The sequence below is a fragment of the Somniosus microcephalus genome, chromosome 8 (assembly GCF_052327205.1).
Source record: "Somniosus microcephalus isolate GS21.2 chromosome 8, FLI_Smic_1.0, whole genome shotgun sequence".
Taxonomy (NCBI): domain Eukaryota; kingdom Metazoa; phylum Chordata; class Chondrichthyes; order Squaliformes; family Somniosidae; genus Somniosus; species Somniosus microcephalus.
This window is the reverse complement of record NC_140994.1, coordinates 42809164-42823841: the sequence shown is the minus strand read 5'-3', so window position 1 is coordinate 42823841 and position 14678 is coordinate 42809164. Positions and strand designations below refer to the sequence as shown.

General features: G+C 53.7%; 1 protein-coding gene across 1 annotated transcript in view; it reads left to right on the top strand.

Moving 5' to 3' along the window:
• hpdl (4-hydroxyphenylpyruvate dioxygenase-like) overlaps positions 1 to 14678 on the top strand; it is a 36888-nt gene that overhangs the window by 11496 nt on the left and 10714 nt on the right. Inside the window, exons 3-4 of the mRNA XM_085994652.1 lie at positions 1427 to 1578; positions 9951 to 10093. Coding sequence (XP_085850778.1) covers positions 1427 to 1578; positions 9951 to 10093 — 295 coding nt within the window. The remainder of the gene's footprint in view (positions 1 to 1426; positions 1579 to 9950; positions 10094 to 14678) is intronic.

Sequence of the window (14678 nt, the reverse complement as noted above, 5' to 3'; positions counted from 1 at the left end):
GACCTTCCAATCCACTGGAACCATTCTAGAATCTAGGGAATTTTGGAAGATCAAAACCAATGCATCCACTATCTCTGCAGCCACCTCTTTTAGAACCCTAGGATGTAGGCTGTCAGGTCCAGGGGATTTTTCGGCTTTTAGTCCCATTTGTTTCTCTAGTACTTTTTCCCTACTTATATTAATTACGTTAAGTTCCTCACCCTCATTAGACCATTGGTTTCCCACTGTTTATGGTATGTTTTTTGTGTCTGCTACTATGAAGACAGATACAAAATATTTGTTTAATGTTTCTGCCATTTCCTTATTCCCCATAATTTCTCCTGTCTCAGCCTCTAAGGGACCAACGTTTACTTTTGCTACTCTCTTCCTTTTTAAATACTTGTACTGTAATGTATTGTGTGTAATTTCTTAGAATGCAGCTTTTCACTGTTGGGGAAACTGTTTTAAGAAATTCCAATTGCGCGGAACAGACTACCAGCCTGAGCACCCGTATCATTCTCCTCCCTACACCTACCCGCACCACTCCTGTTTCTTGTTACTCCCATCCATCCCCATGATAAATATGCATCACTCCCATACTTGGCACCACCCCCCCCCCCCCATTCCAAAGGTTTACACACCCAGCCATTACGATCCAAGTGCTGCCACACCCAGCACCTTGCTCCTACCCCTTTTCACCTGAGTGTGTCAGTACTCCCTCCTCCTACAATACCGTGACCATAACTGCCCCACACAGTACGACCACATCTTGCAAGACCTGGTTCTCCCAGACCCTTGTGCGCTCGCCATTCTCAATACTTGACCACGCTTCCAAATCATAGCCTCACTACCTCCCACTACTGTTGCACACAGTTCCTCCTACCTATCTAGATAATCTTTGACCTCATCTTCCTCTATCCTAGGATTTAAATAAATGAGATAAAGTTAACTGCATAATTAAACTAGCTTTTAATTGTAATCAAGACCACTGATTGATTTAGCTTCAATGCAAATACATACATAATCATTGAACTTGAGACCAAAAATATCATAATGTTCCTACAATACTCTAATAAATATGCAATCTGACTTCTGAATCACCATAAATCAGTGGCTCGGACATACTATATGCTACATGCATTGTATAAATGATATGTTGTATAAATGCAAGTCTTTCTTTCCTTGCATGGAATAAAACAGTATAGATTCCTGTCTCTGTGAGCACTACCACAGAAGATCCGTCAACCCGGTGAGGGGTGTGTACTGTTGTGCTTGTGTGAGGCTTGATCTTTTTGTTTGCAATAAATTTCTAAACAGAAAAACGTGAGGTTAGCACAAGTTTAGCTCTGCGCACAGCCAGCCCTTTTTGTAGTCTGGCTCTGATATGTGTAAGAAATATGTAAATGAGTTATTGGATATATTCTCACATACCTTTGTGTGTGTTTAGGTAAAAACCAAGTTGACACATTTCTGGAGCAGCATCATGGAGCTGGGATACAACATGTGGGATTGTACACGACTGACATCGTTTCTACTTGCAAGTCCTTTACAGAGGCTGGGGTTCAATTTTTCTCTCCCCCTCCTGCATATTACACTGAGGTACAGTACTAGTTCAACAACTTTGCTGATCTTCAAAGGAAATAAAATCAAATTGCAATGTGTCAAAAAAGGAACAATTAAATATAGTAATACTATTGTCTGCATTAAACGAAGTTTGTGTGTACAGTTTTTAAGTGGCAATGAAGTGGCTAGTGATTAGATTTGTGACTTTCTTTATTGAGTTAATAATGATAGTTGAGCAGCAATAGGTTTGCACCGACTGCCTAGAATTATTTATTTTTGAATAGTTATCACTAACTGATCATTCAACTCAACTCGTGGTTTCTTTACAAAAAGTGTCGTCATTGCATTGATGGAAGAAGTATTTCTTAAAATTTAGTACTTTAGGACCGCGTTGTCCAATAGAAATCGCTGATTTGGCACAGACGTGGCTACGGTGACAGTTTTAACCACATGCACTAATTTTAGTAGAAAGTATCTTACACAATACAGGTAAATGTACTTCATTACTTAACACACATTTACCACCATTCAGTGCGAAACTTTGCAGTCTTTCTGTTTCACCAAAGGTTGGAATTTTGGCATGAATTTATCAGATGCAGCACATCTTCGTGCAGCTTTTAGGTTTTTGTTCAGTAATTGCGAGCTGTACCTTGACTTCATCAGTGATTGCTGAGTGTAGCCTTGCACAACAAGACTCGCCATACCCACCCCTGCTCTCCATCCACAATACAGTTCGATGCTGCTTGCCCTTTTAAGACTTCATGTTTGTGTTCAGACCCCGAGACTTATTGAAATACTACAAGGTCAAACAAGATCCGATCAAACGGTACTTTATTGAATTCGATCAATAATATTTGCAATAACTATGCACTTAACTATGGATTATTTTGCAATATCTATGTACTTGCATGCAATATCTGTGCACTTGCCCGCAATATCTGTGCCCTTGCACGCGTTTGGCCAATACATACAATCACCCTCAGTTGATCAATCCGAGTTGGTTGTAGGTCAATGGGTCTGATTCACCCGGCGAGATCCTGTCTTCCTCTTGGCTGCAGTCTCCAGCTTCCTCTTGGCTGCCGTTCCCATCTTCCTCTTGGTTGTGTTTCCTGTCTGTGTCCAGAGTTCAGAATTTATCACTTTTTATAGGGTCACTGTGTGCATGATCACTCACTGAACTGCTCAGATGATTTGGTTAGCAAACTCTTCAATCACCTCGCATTGTGTTCTGGTTCTTTAACTGCCTTGTTTGCTGTGTCCACAAAGTTCAATTAGGCCAGACTGTTTGCATAGCTTCAGGGTTTTCGCCAGCATCGTAGTCTTAAGATTAAAAAAAATATATATATATTTGTGGTAAACCACTGTTGTTAGTATTGTTGTTCACTGTTAGTACTGTTGTTCACTCTTGCATATTGTTGTACTTGTCTGTGCATGCCTCAGCTGACTCCGCCCCTGGCTCCACCCTCATGGCTGGGTATAAAGGTCGCTGCTCAGAAGCCTCCAGCCCTTTTGGATACCAGGCAACCACAAGAGGCATGCTCTGTTCTTTGGTAATAAAAGCCTGTTTATTACTTTCTCAATCTCCAGTCTTTTGTAGCAATTGATAGTGCATCAATTTTATTACCAAAGTTAAATGTTGGCTGCGGATGCTGATCAACCGATGGCGCAAAACGCTGAGCAGCAGGCGCTGCTGCGAGCCCTCAGACCAACATGCCTGGACCTAGACCCCCAAGAAGCGGGTTCGTCGACTAAATTCGCACAATGGCTGCGTTGCTTTGAGGCGTATCTGGAAGCCTCGACCGTGACTCTTGATGAAAATAAACTGAAAATCCTGGCCTCGAAGGTGAGCCACCAAGTCTATACTTTAATCCAAGATGCGACGACCTACGCGGCGGCTATCGACCTACTGAAAGGGCAGTATGCACGCCCGGTTAACACGGTCTATGCCAGGCACCTTTTAAGATCTCGCAGACAGCAGCCCGGGGAATCGGTGGAAGCCTTCCTACGGGCACTGCGGGTACTCGGACGCGGCTGCGACTGCAAGGAAGTATCGGCCGCGGCACATGCGGAGGGATTGATACGAGACGCTTTCGTTGCGGGTCTAAGGTCCGACTACTCCCGGCAGAGGCTGCTGGAGAAGGGTGAAATAGACCTGACAAAGGCAGTGTCCCTCGCGCTCTCGCTCGACGCGGCCCACAGAAATATGGACGCTTTCTCCCCTCATCGCCCCGCGCCGTGGACGCCGCAATCTTGGGCCATGGGACCGCCACCTCCGACTGCTGCAGCGATGTCCAAGGCACAAAAATGCTATTTTTGTGGCCAAGCTAAACACCCTAGAGCACGCTGCCCCGCGAAGAATGCTACCTGCTCCGGCTGCGGGAAGAAAGGTCACTACGTTAGCGCCTGCAAAGGGAAGACCGCTAACGCCAGCAGCGCTGCGTGCGAACCGTGGGCGCAGCCATCTTGTCCGCCATCTTGGGCTCCCCCAGCCGCGTGGGGATCGGGACCGTGGGCGCCGCCATTTTGTCCGCCATCTTGGACGCCTCCGACTTCAACCACGGGGGAGCCGGACTCAACCACCGCCTCATCTGACGACCACATCGACTCGCTCGACCATACGCTGGCCTCCGTGACGCTGGACCAATCTCTCCCTCATCAACTGTCCAGGTCCATGATGGATATTACGGTAAACGGCCGCGCCACTACCTGCCTTTTTGACAGCGGGAGCACGGAGAGCTTTATCCACCCCGACACGGTGCGCAGTTACTCTCTCCCGGTCCTGCCGACGCGCCATCGGATCTCTTTGGCTTCCAAAGCCCAGTCAGCGGACGTCGGTGGCTACTGTGTAGTGACCCTTTCAGTAAGGGGCACAGAATACAAACATTTTAAACTTCTGGTCCTGCCCCATCTCTGCGCTGCCGTTCTACTGGGGTTGGATTTTCAGTGCCACCTTAAGAGTGTCACATTAGCGTATGACGGACCCCTCCCCCCACTCACAGTCTGCAGCCAGCAGCTTTTAAATCGCCCGCCGTGCACCATTTGCAGCCTCTCCACCCTTAAAGTCCCCCCCCCCTCCTTGTTCGCTAACCTCACCCGCGACTGTAAGCCCATCGCTACCAAAAGCAGGCGTTACAGTGTTGGGGATAGGAGCTTCATTAAATCCGAGGTAGCGAGACTCCTGAAGGAAGGGATTATTGAAAGTAGCACCAGCCCATGGCGAGCACAAGTGGTGGTAGTGAAGACTGGCGAAAAACAGCGCCTAGTTATTGACTACAGCCAGACGATCAATCGCTACACCCAACTAGATGCATACCCACTCCCCCGCATATCTGACATGGTCAATCAGATAGCACAATACCGGGTGTTCTCGACGATTGATCTGAAGTCGGCATACCACCAGCTCCCCATCAGGGCTGAGGACCGCCAGTACACAGCTTTTGAAGCTGACGGTCGGCTCTATCACTTTCTCAGAGTTCCCTTCGGCGTCACCAACGGAGTTTCTGTCTTCCAACGGGAGATGGACCGGATGGTTGACCAGAACGCGCTCCAGGCCACTTTCCCATATCTAGACAACGTCACCATCTGCGGCCACGACCAGCAGGACCACGACGTTAATCTAGAGAAATTCCTCCGGACGGCCCAGCGGCTGAATCTCACATACAACAAAGACAAATGTATGTTTCGTACTACGCGCCTCGCTATTCTTGGCTGCGTAGTGGAGAACGGAGTCATCGGCCCAGACCCCGATAGAATGCGCCCCCTTATGGAGCTCCCCCTCCCCCACTGCCAGAAAGCACTGAAGAGATGCCTGGGGTTTTTCTCTTACTATGCTCAGTGGGTGCCCAACTATGCGGATAAAGCCCGACCCCTCATCAAGTCCGCCTCCTTCCCCCTGACAGCAGAGGCCTGTGCAGCCTTCACTCTCATAAAAGGAGACATTGCGAAGGCCACAATGCACGCTGTGGATGAGTCCCTTCCTTTTCAAGTGGAGAGCGACGCATCCGACTTTGCCCTAGCTGCAACCCTTAACCAGGCGGGGAGACCCGTGGCCTTTTTCTCAAGGACCCTCCAGGGCCCCGAGATTCGACACTCCTCTGTCGAAAAGGAGGCCCAGGCCATTGTGGAAGCCGTGCGACATTGGCGGCATTACCTGGCCGGAAAACGATTTACCCTGCTCACTGACCAGCGTTCAGTGGCTTTTATGTTTCATAATAAGCAGCGGGGCAAAATCAAGAATGACAAGATCTTAAGGTGGAGAATCGAACTCTCCACCTACAATTACGATATCTTGTACCGGCCCGGGAAACTCAATGAGCCCCCAGATGCCCTATCACGTGGTACGTGCGCCAACGCGCAGGTTGATAGGCTACAGACCCTCCACAATGACCTCTGCCACCCGGGGGTCACCAGGTTCTTCCATTTTATCAAATCCCGTAACCTGCCCTACTCCATCGAGGAGGTCAGGACCATGACCAGGAACTGCCAGATCTGTGCCGAGTGCAAGCCGCATTTTTATAGGCCAGACAGAGCGAGCCTGATCAAAGCCACGCGCCCCTTCGAGCGGCTGAGCATCGATTTTAAAGGGCCCCTCCCCTCCTCTGACCGCAATGTGTACTTCCTCAATATAATTGATGAGTACTCCCGTTTCCCGTTTGCCATCCCTTGCTCGGACATGACCAGTACCACGGTCATTAAATGTCTGAATGACCTCTTCGCCTTGTTCGGTTTCCCTAGCTATATCCATAGCGACAGGGGCTCATCTTTTATGAGCGACGAACTTCGGCAGTACCTGCTCGCGAGAGGCATTGCTACAAGCAGGACCACCAGCTACAACCCCCGGGGTAACGGCCAGGTGGAAAGGGAGAATGCGACAGTCTGGAAGGCAGTCCTTTTAAACTTAAAATCTAAGGGCCTTCCGACCTCCCGCTGGCAGGAGGTCCTCCCTGCGGCGCTCCATTCCATTCGGTCGCTGCTCTGTACACCCACCAATGCCACTCCTCACGAGAGAATGTTCTCCTTCCCCAGGAAGTCCACGTCGGGGATTTCGCTACCAACATGGCTGACTTCTCCAGGTCCCGTCCTACTGCGGAAGCACGTGAGGACCCATAAGGCGGACCCCCTGGTCGAGAGGGTGAGCCTCCTCCACGCCAACCCGCAGTATGCTTACGTGGTGTACCCGGACGGGCGGGAGGACACAGTCTCCATTCGAGACCTCGCACCTGCAGGTGCTCCTGAAACACCCTCTTCGCCACCCACCGCTACTCCTGCCTACCCCCAGGACACAGTCCCCGCACGAGACCTCGCACCTTCGGGTGCCTCTGAGAGACCACCATCGCTACCTCCCATTACCCATGCTCTGACCCCTGTAGACGGCATGCAGCAGCCCCAGGGTCCGCCACCTGCTACACCTCCTCTGAACGAGACACCGGGTTCACCATTGGATGCTGCACCATCACCGCCGCTGCTGCGACGCTCAGGACGGCTTACAAGGCCTCCTGATAGACTTCAGTACACGAATTTTTAGTGCACTTCACCCCGCCGGACTCAATTCTAAACAAGGGGTGAATGTGGTAAACCACTGTTGTTAGTATTGTTGTTCACTGTTAGTACTGTTGTTCACTCTTGCATATTGTTGTACTTGTCTGTGCATGCCTCAGCTGACTCCGCCCCTGGCTCCACCCTCATGGCTGGGTATAAAGGTCGCTGCTCAGAAGCCTCCAGCCCTTTTGGATACCAGGCAACCACAAGAGGCATGCTCTGTTCTTTGGTAATAAAAGCCTGTTTATTACTTTCTCAATCTCCAGTCTTTTGTAGCAATTGATAGTGCATCAATATTATTTCATACAATCCTGCCACGTCTCCTTACACCCTTTGTCGTGATGTGTCCTGTTGGAGCTGCTCATTGTTTGGGCTTGCTTTCTTCTGCTGGCCTGAAGCTGTAATTCCATTTGGTCGAGCTGATCACAACGACGCTCCCTTCTCCATACAATGTTACTAGTGTTTCCATGGTGCTGAATCTTGGTGTTGCACACCATCTTAACAGGTAAGCAGCAACCAAGGAAGTAAAGCGCGCACAATCAAAACAAAAAGCGCTCAGCACTCTGCTTTTCATCTTACTATTGTACCAAAAAATACACACTTGTTAAAGTATGCAAGAATACACCATGCAAATATGAGTATTGAGATCACACGCCCAACAACGGTATCTATTACTCTCTTTATTTACTAATCAAGAATGCAATTAGCCACATCTGGATTCCAAATTAACATCTGGCTAGTGGCTAACATCTTGGACAACACTGTTTTATGAAATATTTTAATATTGCACTTTGATAAGAATGGAGAATTGGGGAAGCTGTCCGCAAAAGTAGCTGGCATGCTGCTAAGCCTTTCTTGCCAATCTAATGCTGAATAATTTATTGTGGTTACTTGCGGTTAGACATGCAACTCCCATTAGTTGACCCCTGTTGGTGTATATGCCATTCATTTCTATATGAATGCTAAAAATCTTAAATATTGTGTTTTACTGCTAATCGTAAACAGAGAGTAACTGAGCAGAGAAAAGTGAGTACTTGGCTCCTTTCACCTGCTCTGTCATCTTAGATCATAAATGTGGCTGTGGGCTTTTCATAACTGCATATAATCTTTTGCTTGCCATAGTTAGTGTAGTCTCAAAATCTGTAAACATAAAGGGGCAAAAATCTGACTTGAAAAAGCTTGCTTCATTTCATATGGAATTTCATCATTTTTATTCATTCATAGCTTGGCAAGTCACTAGGAAGTTTAAAGTGAAAGCCATGGCTGCTGTGAATTCTTTTTATCTTAATTTGTGAGCCAGCAGTTAAAGCGTAATTTGCACCTCTATATTTGCATTGCCTATAGTAGAAATATCAGTCATCTATTGTATGTCTGTGCAGTGAACTGGCTGATACTGCAATGTCTCCAATATTCAAAGGAGCCAGAAACACACAAAATGAGTTCTGTGATCACCCTGATGGCCAATGACTGAAGTCGCTGTACTCACCCACTAGTTACCCACTAAACATGCCAGAAAAAGATATGGCCCTCAGTGAATTTTTAACAGCATGGTAAGTCTTAAATACTGCCAAACAACCTGTCTAGCATTGATCATTTAATTTCATAAATAATGGAGTCTTACTCCTTCAGAATTTAATTATTGGGGATTTAAACAAAAATTATTATTTTTTCTTTACTTTTTCTTTGTCTCTCATTTCTCAATCCCATCTTTCTTTCCCTCTCTATTGCGCTTTTGATTTTACAATGAATTAAATATTCTAATTTCTACTTCCTGGTTTAGACCCTGCATGTCTCCATGAGGATTCTTCAATCTGGTTGAAGAGCCACACTGTTGCTTGTTCTGCTCACACGCCACAGATTCCCTGTCGAGGACGCTGCGCTTAAAATGATCTCTAAATACCATAAGTTGCCGCTCAAACGCCAGTGATAAGTCTGTGGGCAGTTGCAAGCGTGATGAACGGCGAGCACCGTTTTTTCCATTGCTAATCGTGAAATCTGGGCCAATATTTGCCTTCACAATCCTTACACGCAATCATTCCGTTCAGTAGGAACACACGCACATGTGAAGCGTGGTGGCTCTAATTTGGTGTGCTCCCCCTCAATCACTAATTATGCTGGCAACGTCAAGGCAAATGCATGCATAAAGCATGTTCACACAAGGCAGCTTCTGCACATTAACAGTAATTTAAAAATAGGCAGATATTGGGTGCGAAACATGAGCAACTCCACACTCCTGATTTTATTGAACTGTAGCATTCAAAGACCGCCAGCATAAACCTCATCACCAACAATTTCTCAGCCATAAACATCAGTGTCCCATACAAAGGGAAAAGAAAAATCGTGGCATAATCAACATTCCTGCTAAGCTGTGCAGCCATGCAGCAGTCTGGAGGTCCCGTGCAGGTCACAAACCGGCTTTTGAATGGAAAAACTGCACATGCACGTAAATTTGAATGGGTCGCACAGCCAGTTAAAAGGACCACACGCTAAAAAAAAACATTAGAGCACATTGGGTGCAATCTAATGCTCCTGTGATCTAGATTTCTTTATACTGTTGCACTTGGTCATTTTTACAGTATCCTTCGTGAGGAGCAGGTGACCAGTGGTTGCTATAAATACTGAACCTTGCAGGCAGGTTGTTTTATAATTCTAACAGCTGGGAGCACTCAACTGTTTAGAAACTAGTGTTTCCTTTGAAGGACAGTGAATAAATTCATTCCCCACCCCAGTTTTAAACACATTTTAATAGTTAATTGCAAACTGTGTTTTATTTTGATCCCATTCTCAATAGTTGATTGTTTCTAGTTTCTGTCTAGGAAGTCCAAATTTGAACTTTATTTCCATCCCTTGTATACATGTTTCTTTCACAGACAGATAAATGGCAGGAGATCATGAAAGCAGGACAAGACCCAGAGTTGGTTTCGCAGTATGGCATTCTTCTGGATACCGAGGTAGATGATGAGCATTGTAAAGAAGAAGCCAAATGTCAGGGGCCAGCTAATAACAAGAAAAGGTTTGTGTTCTCTCAACCAAAGTTACTGGAAACTTTATGGTCAATTGAACATTAAGTCTGTATCTTCTATCTATCTATATATCTATATATATAAAGCGGCTCGTCTGTGTCTGTCTGTCTCTCTGTCTGTCTCTCTGTCTGTCCGTCCGCCTGGTCTCGATGCGTTTGGAAGTTAGAGCGTACCGACGCGCGCATCGCCTCAAAAGAAAGCTTGCGATTCCGGACTGGTCATCGGCCTATTTACGTTTCGGCCGGACAAAAATCCCGCCCGCGGTATCCCAAAAACGTTCAGCGTTCCGCTCATTAGCATCTCATTAGCGACCGTGTGACGTCGAGGTCTTCCTACAGTTGAGTGTCGAGTGACTCGACGATTGACCAATCCTACGCTTCGGTGACCTGACCGGTCGACCAATCGGTGCGTGTGTGGGCGGGCCTTATCCTTCTGAACCGAGGTGAGTGGCCGCCATCTTGATTTTCCACAATTTTTTCCCCCACACTTTCTGTGTGTTAGGGAACTAAGGTAAATATTTGAATTATGTGTTAGGGAATTAATTAACAATTTATTTCAGTTTTATATTGTGTTTAGCAACCCCCCCTCCCTCCTCCTCACCCTCGCGCAGGGGGGACTCGGTGCTGGTCTCCAGGCCCGCTGCAGGCAGGCCTGAAGCTCCAAAAATTTCTCTATCTCTCTCTCTTCCCTCTCTCTCTCTCCTTCTCCTCTTCCCTCTCTCTCCTTCTCCTCTTCCCTCTCTCTCCTTCTCCTCTTCCCTCTCAGGTTTGACGGTGTCGGGGCCCGAAGTGAGCCGCTCTAACGGCCGCCAGCCCGCGGGGGTTTCCCTGCCTACTCCCCGCTCTAACGGCCGCCAGCCCGCGGGGTTTCCCTGCCTACTCCCCGCGGGCCGCCTCGCGCCGCTGGCACTGACCGCGCATGCGCCGCCCGCCCGCGAGAGCCCGCTCTGGCTTTTTTTTAAACGGCAACCACGCATGCGCACGGCCGTTGCGCAGCCGCCTTGACGCCGGCACGCATGCGCACGGCCCCCGTGACGCCAGCACACAGCCTCGTGAGATCGCGGGGGGGGCAGAGCCTCGGGAAATCGCGGGTGAGAGAGCCTCGGGAAATCGCGGGGGGGGGGAGAGCCTCGGGAAATCGCGGGGGGGGGGGAGAGCCTCGGGAAATCGCGGGGGGGGGGGGGGAGAGCCTCGGGAAATCGCGGGGGGGGGGGGGGAGAGCCTCGGGAAATCGCGGGGGGGGGGAGAGCCTCGGGAAATCGCGGGGGGGGGAGAGCCTCGGGAAATCGCGGGGGGGGGGGAGAGCCTCGGGAAATCGCGGGGGGGGGGAGAGCCTCGGGAAATCGCGGGGGGGATAGCCTCGGGAAATCGCGGGGGGGATAGCCTCGGGAAATCGCGGGGGGGGGGGGGGGGGGAGAGCCTCGGGAAATCGCGGGGGGGGGAGAGCCTCGGGAAATCGCGGGGGGGGGGGAGAGCCTCGGGAAATCGCGGGGGGGGGGGGAGAGCCTCGGGAAATCGCGGGGGGGGGGGAGAGCCTCGGGAAATCGCGGGGGGATAGCCTCGGGAAATCGCGGGGGGGGGGGGGGGAGAGCCTCCGGAAATCGCGGGGGGGGAGAGCCTCGGGAAATCGCGGGGGGGGGGGAGGGCCTCGGGAAATCGCGGGGGGGGGGAGGGCCTCGGGAAATCGCGGGGGGGGGGAGGGCCTCGGGAAATCGCGGGGGGGGAGAGCCTCGGGAAATCGCGGGGGGTGGGGGGGGGAGAGCCTCGGAAATAGCGGGGGGTGGGGGGAGAGAGCCTCGGGAAATCGCGGGGGGGGAGAGAGCCTCGGGAAATCGCGGGGGGGGGAGAGCCTCGGGAAATCGCGGGGGGGGGAGAGCCTCGGGAAATCGCGGGGGGGAGAGCCTCGGGAAATCGCGGCGGGGGGGGGGGGAGAGCCTCGGGAAATCGCGGGGGGGAGAGCCTCGGGAAATCGCGGGGGGGGGGGGGGAGAGCCTCGGGAAATCGCGGGGGGGGGGAGAGAGCCTCGGGAAATCGCGGGGGGGAGAGCCTCGGGAAATCGCGGCGGGGGGGGGGGGGGAGAGCCTCGGGAAATCGCGGGGGGGGAGAGCCTCGGGAAATCGCGGCGGGGGGGGGGGGGAGAGCCTCGGGAAATCGCGGGGGGGAGAGCCTCGGGAAATCGCGGGGGGGGGGGGGGAGAGCCTCGGGAAATCGCGGGGGGGGGGAGAGCCTCGGGAAATCGCGGGGGGGGGGAGAGCCTCGGGAAATCGCGGGGGGGGGGGGAGAGCCTCGGGAAATCGCGGGGGGGGGGAGAGAGCCTCGGGAAATCGCGGGGGGGAGAGAGCCTCGGGAAATCGCGGGGGGGGAGAGAGCCTCGGGAAATCGCGGGGGGGGGGGGGAGAGCCTCGGGAAATCGCGGGGGGGAGAGAGCCTCGGGAAATCGCGGGGGAGAGAGCCTCGGGAAATCGCGGGCGGCGGGGGGGAGAGAGCCTCGGGAAATCGCGGGGGGAGAGCCTCGGGAAATCGCGGGGGGGGGGAGAGCCTCGGGAAATCGCGGGGGGGAGAGGCCTCGGGAAATCGCGGGGGGGGGGAGAGCCTCGGGAAATCGCGGGCGGCGGGGGGGAGAGAGAGCCTCGGGAAATCGCGTGGCGGCGGGGGGGAGAGAGCCTCGGGAAATCGCAGGGGGGGGGGGAGAGCCTCGGGAAATCGCAGGGGGGGGGGGGGGGAGAGCCTCGGGAAATCGCAGGGGGGGGGGGAGAGCCTCGGGGAAATCGCGGGGGGGGGGGGGAGAGCCTCGGGAAATCGCTGGGGGGGAGAGCCTCGGGAAATCGTGGGGGAGAAGAGAGAGGGGGGTGGGGGAGAAGAGAGAGGGGGTGGGGGAGAAGAGAGAGAGGGTGGGGGAGGGGAGGAGGTGTGGGGGAGGGGGGGGGCGGGGAGAGAGGGGTGGGGGGGAGGGGAGAGGGTGGGGGGGAGCGAGGGGGGGAGGGCAGGGGAGAGGGGGGGGAGGGAGAGTGAGAGTAAAGCAGGGGAGAGACGGGGGGGAGGGAGAGAGGGTGAGGGAGGGAAAGAGTGAAGGGGCAGGACAGGGAGGGAAAGAGTGAAGGGGGTGGGAGAGCTTACCTTCTTCCTTCCTTTGCAGGGGTCCATCGGGCCACCTTCCCCCCCCCCCCCACCCCCGTCGCGCTGTCTCTCTTCCCCCCCCCCGTCGCGCTGTCTCTCTTCCCCCCCCGTCGCGCTGTCTCTCTTCCCCCCCCGTCGCGCTGCTCTCACTTCCCCCCCCCGTCGCGCTGCTGTCTCTCTTCCCCCCCCGTCGCGGCTGTCCTCTCTTCCCCCCCGTCGCGCTGTCTCTCTTCCCCGTCCTTCCGGTCGCGGTCTCTCTTCCCCCCCCGTCGCGCTGTCTCTCTTCCCCCCCGTCGCGCTGTCTCTCTTCCCCCCCCGTCGCGCTGTCTCTCTCTCCCCCCGTCGCGCTGTCTCTCTTCCCGCCCCGGTCGCGCTGTCTCTCTTCCCCCCCGTCGCGCTGTCTCTCTTCCCCCCCGTCGCGCTGTCTCTCTTCCCCCCCGTCGCGCTGTCTCTCTTCCCCCCGTCGCGCTGTCTCTCGTCGCGCTGTCCTCTCTTCCCCCCCCCGTCGCGCTGTCTCTCCTTACCCCCCCCGTCGCGCTGTCTCTCTTCCCCCCCCGTCGCGCTGTCTCTCTTCCCCCCCCGTCGCGCTGTCTCTCTTCCCCCCCGTCGCGCTGTCTCTCTTCCCCCCCGTCGCGCTGTCTCTCTTCCCCCCCCGTCGCGCTGTCTCTCTTCCCCCCCGTCGCGCTGTCTCTCTTCCCCCCGTCGCGCTCTCCGTCGCTCTCTTCCCCCCCGTCGCGCTGTCTCTCTTCCCCCCCGTCGCGCTGTCCTCTCTTCCCCCCCCGTCGCGCTTGTCTCTCTTCCCCCCCCGTCGCGCTGTCTCTCTTCCCCCCCCGTCGCGCTGTCTCTCTTCCCCCCCCGTCGCGCTGTCTCTCTTCCCCCCCGTCGCGCTGTCTCTCTTCCCCCCCCGTCGCGCTGTCTCTCTTCCCCCCCGTCGCGCTGTCTCTCTTCCCCCCCGTCGCGCTGTCTCTCTTCCCCCCGTCGCGCTGGTCTCTCTTCCCCCCCCGTCGCGCTGTCTCTCTTCCCCCCCGTCGCGCTGTCTCTCTTCCCCCCCGTCGCGCTGTCTCTCTTCCCCCCCGTCGCGCTGTCTCTCTTCCCCCCCGTCGCGCTGTCTCTCTTCCCCCCCCGTCGCGCTGTCTCTCTTCCCCCCCGTCGCGCTGTCTCTCTTCCCCCCCGTCGCGCTGTCTCTCTTCCCCCCGTCGCGCTGTCTCTCTTCCCCCCCCGTCGCGCTGTCTCTCTTCCCCCCCCCGTCGCGCTGTCTCTCTTCCCCCCCCCCGTCGCGCTGTCTCTCTTCCCCCCCGTCGCGCTGTCTCTCTTCCCCCCCGTCGCGCTGTCTCTCTTCCCCCCCGTCGCGCTGTCTCTCTTCCCCCCCGTCGCGCTGTCCTCTCTTCCCCCCCGTCGCGCTGTCTCTCTTCCCCCCCGTCGCGCTGTCTCTCTTCCCCCCGCGGGGGGGTCGGGCGCT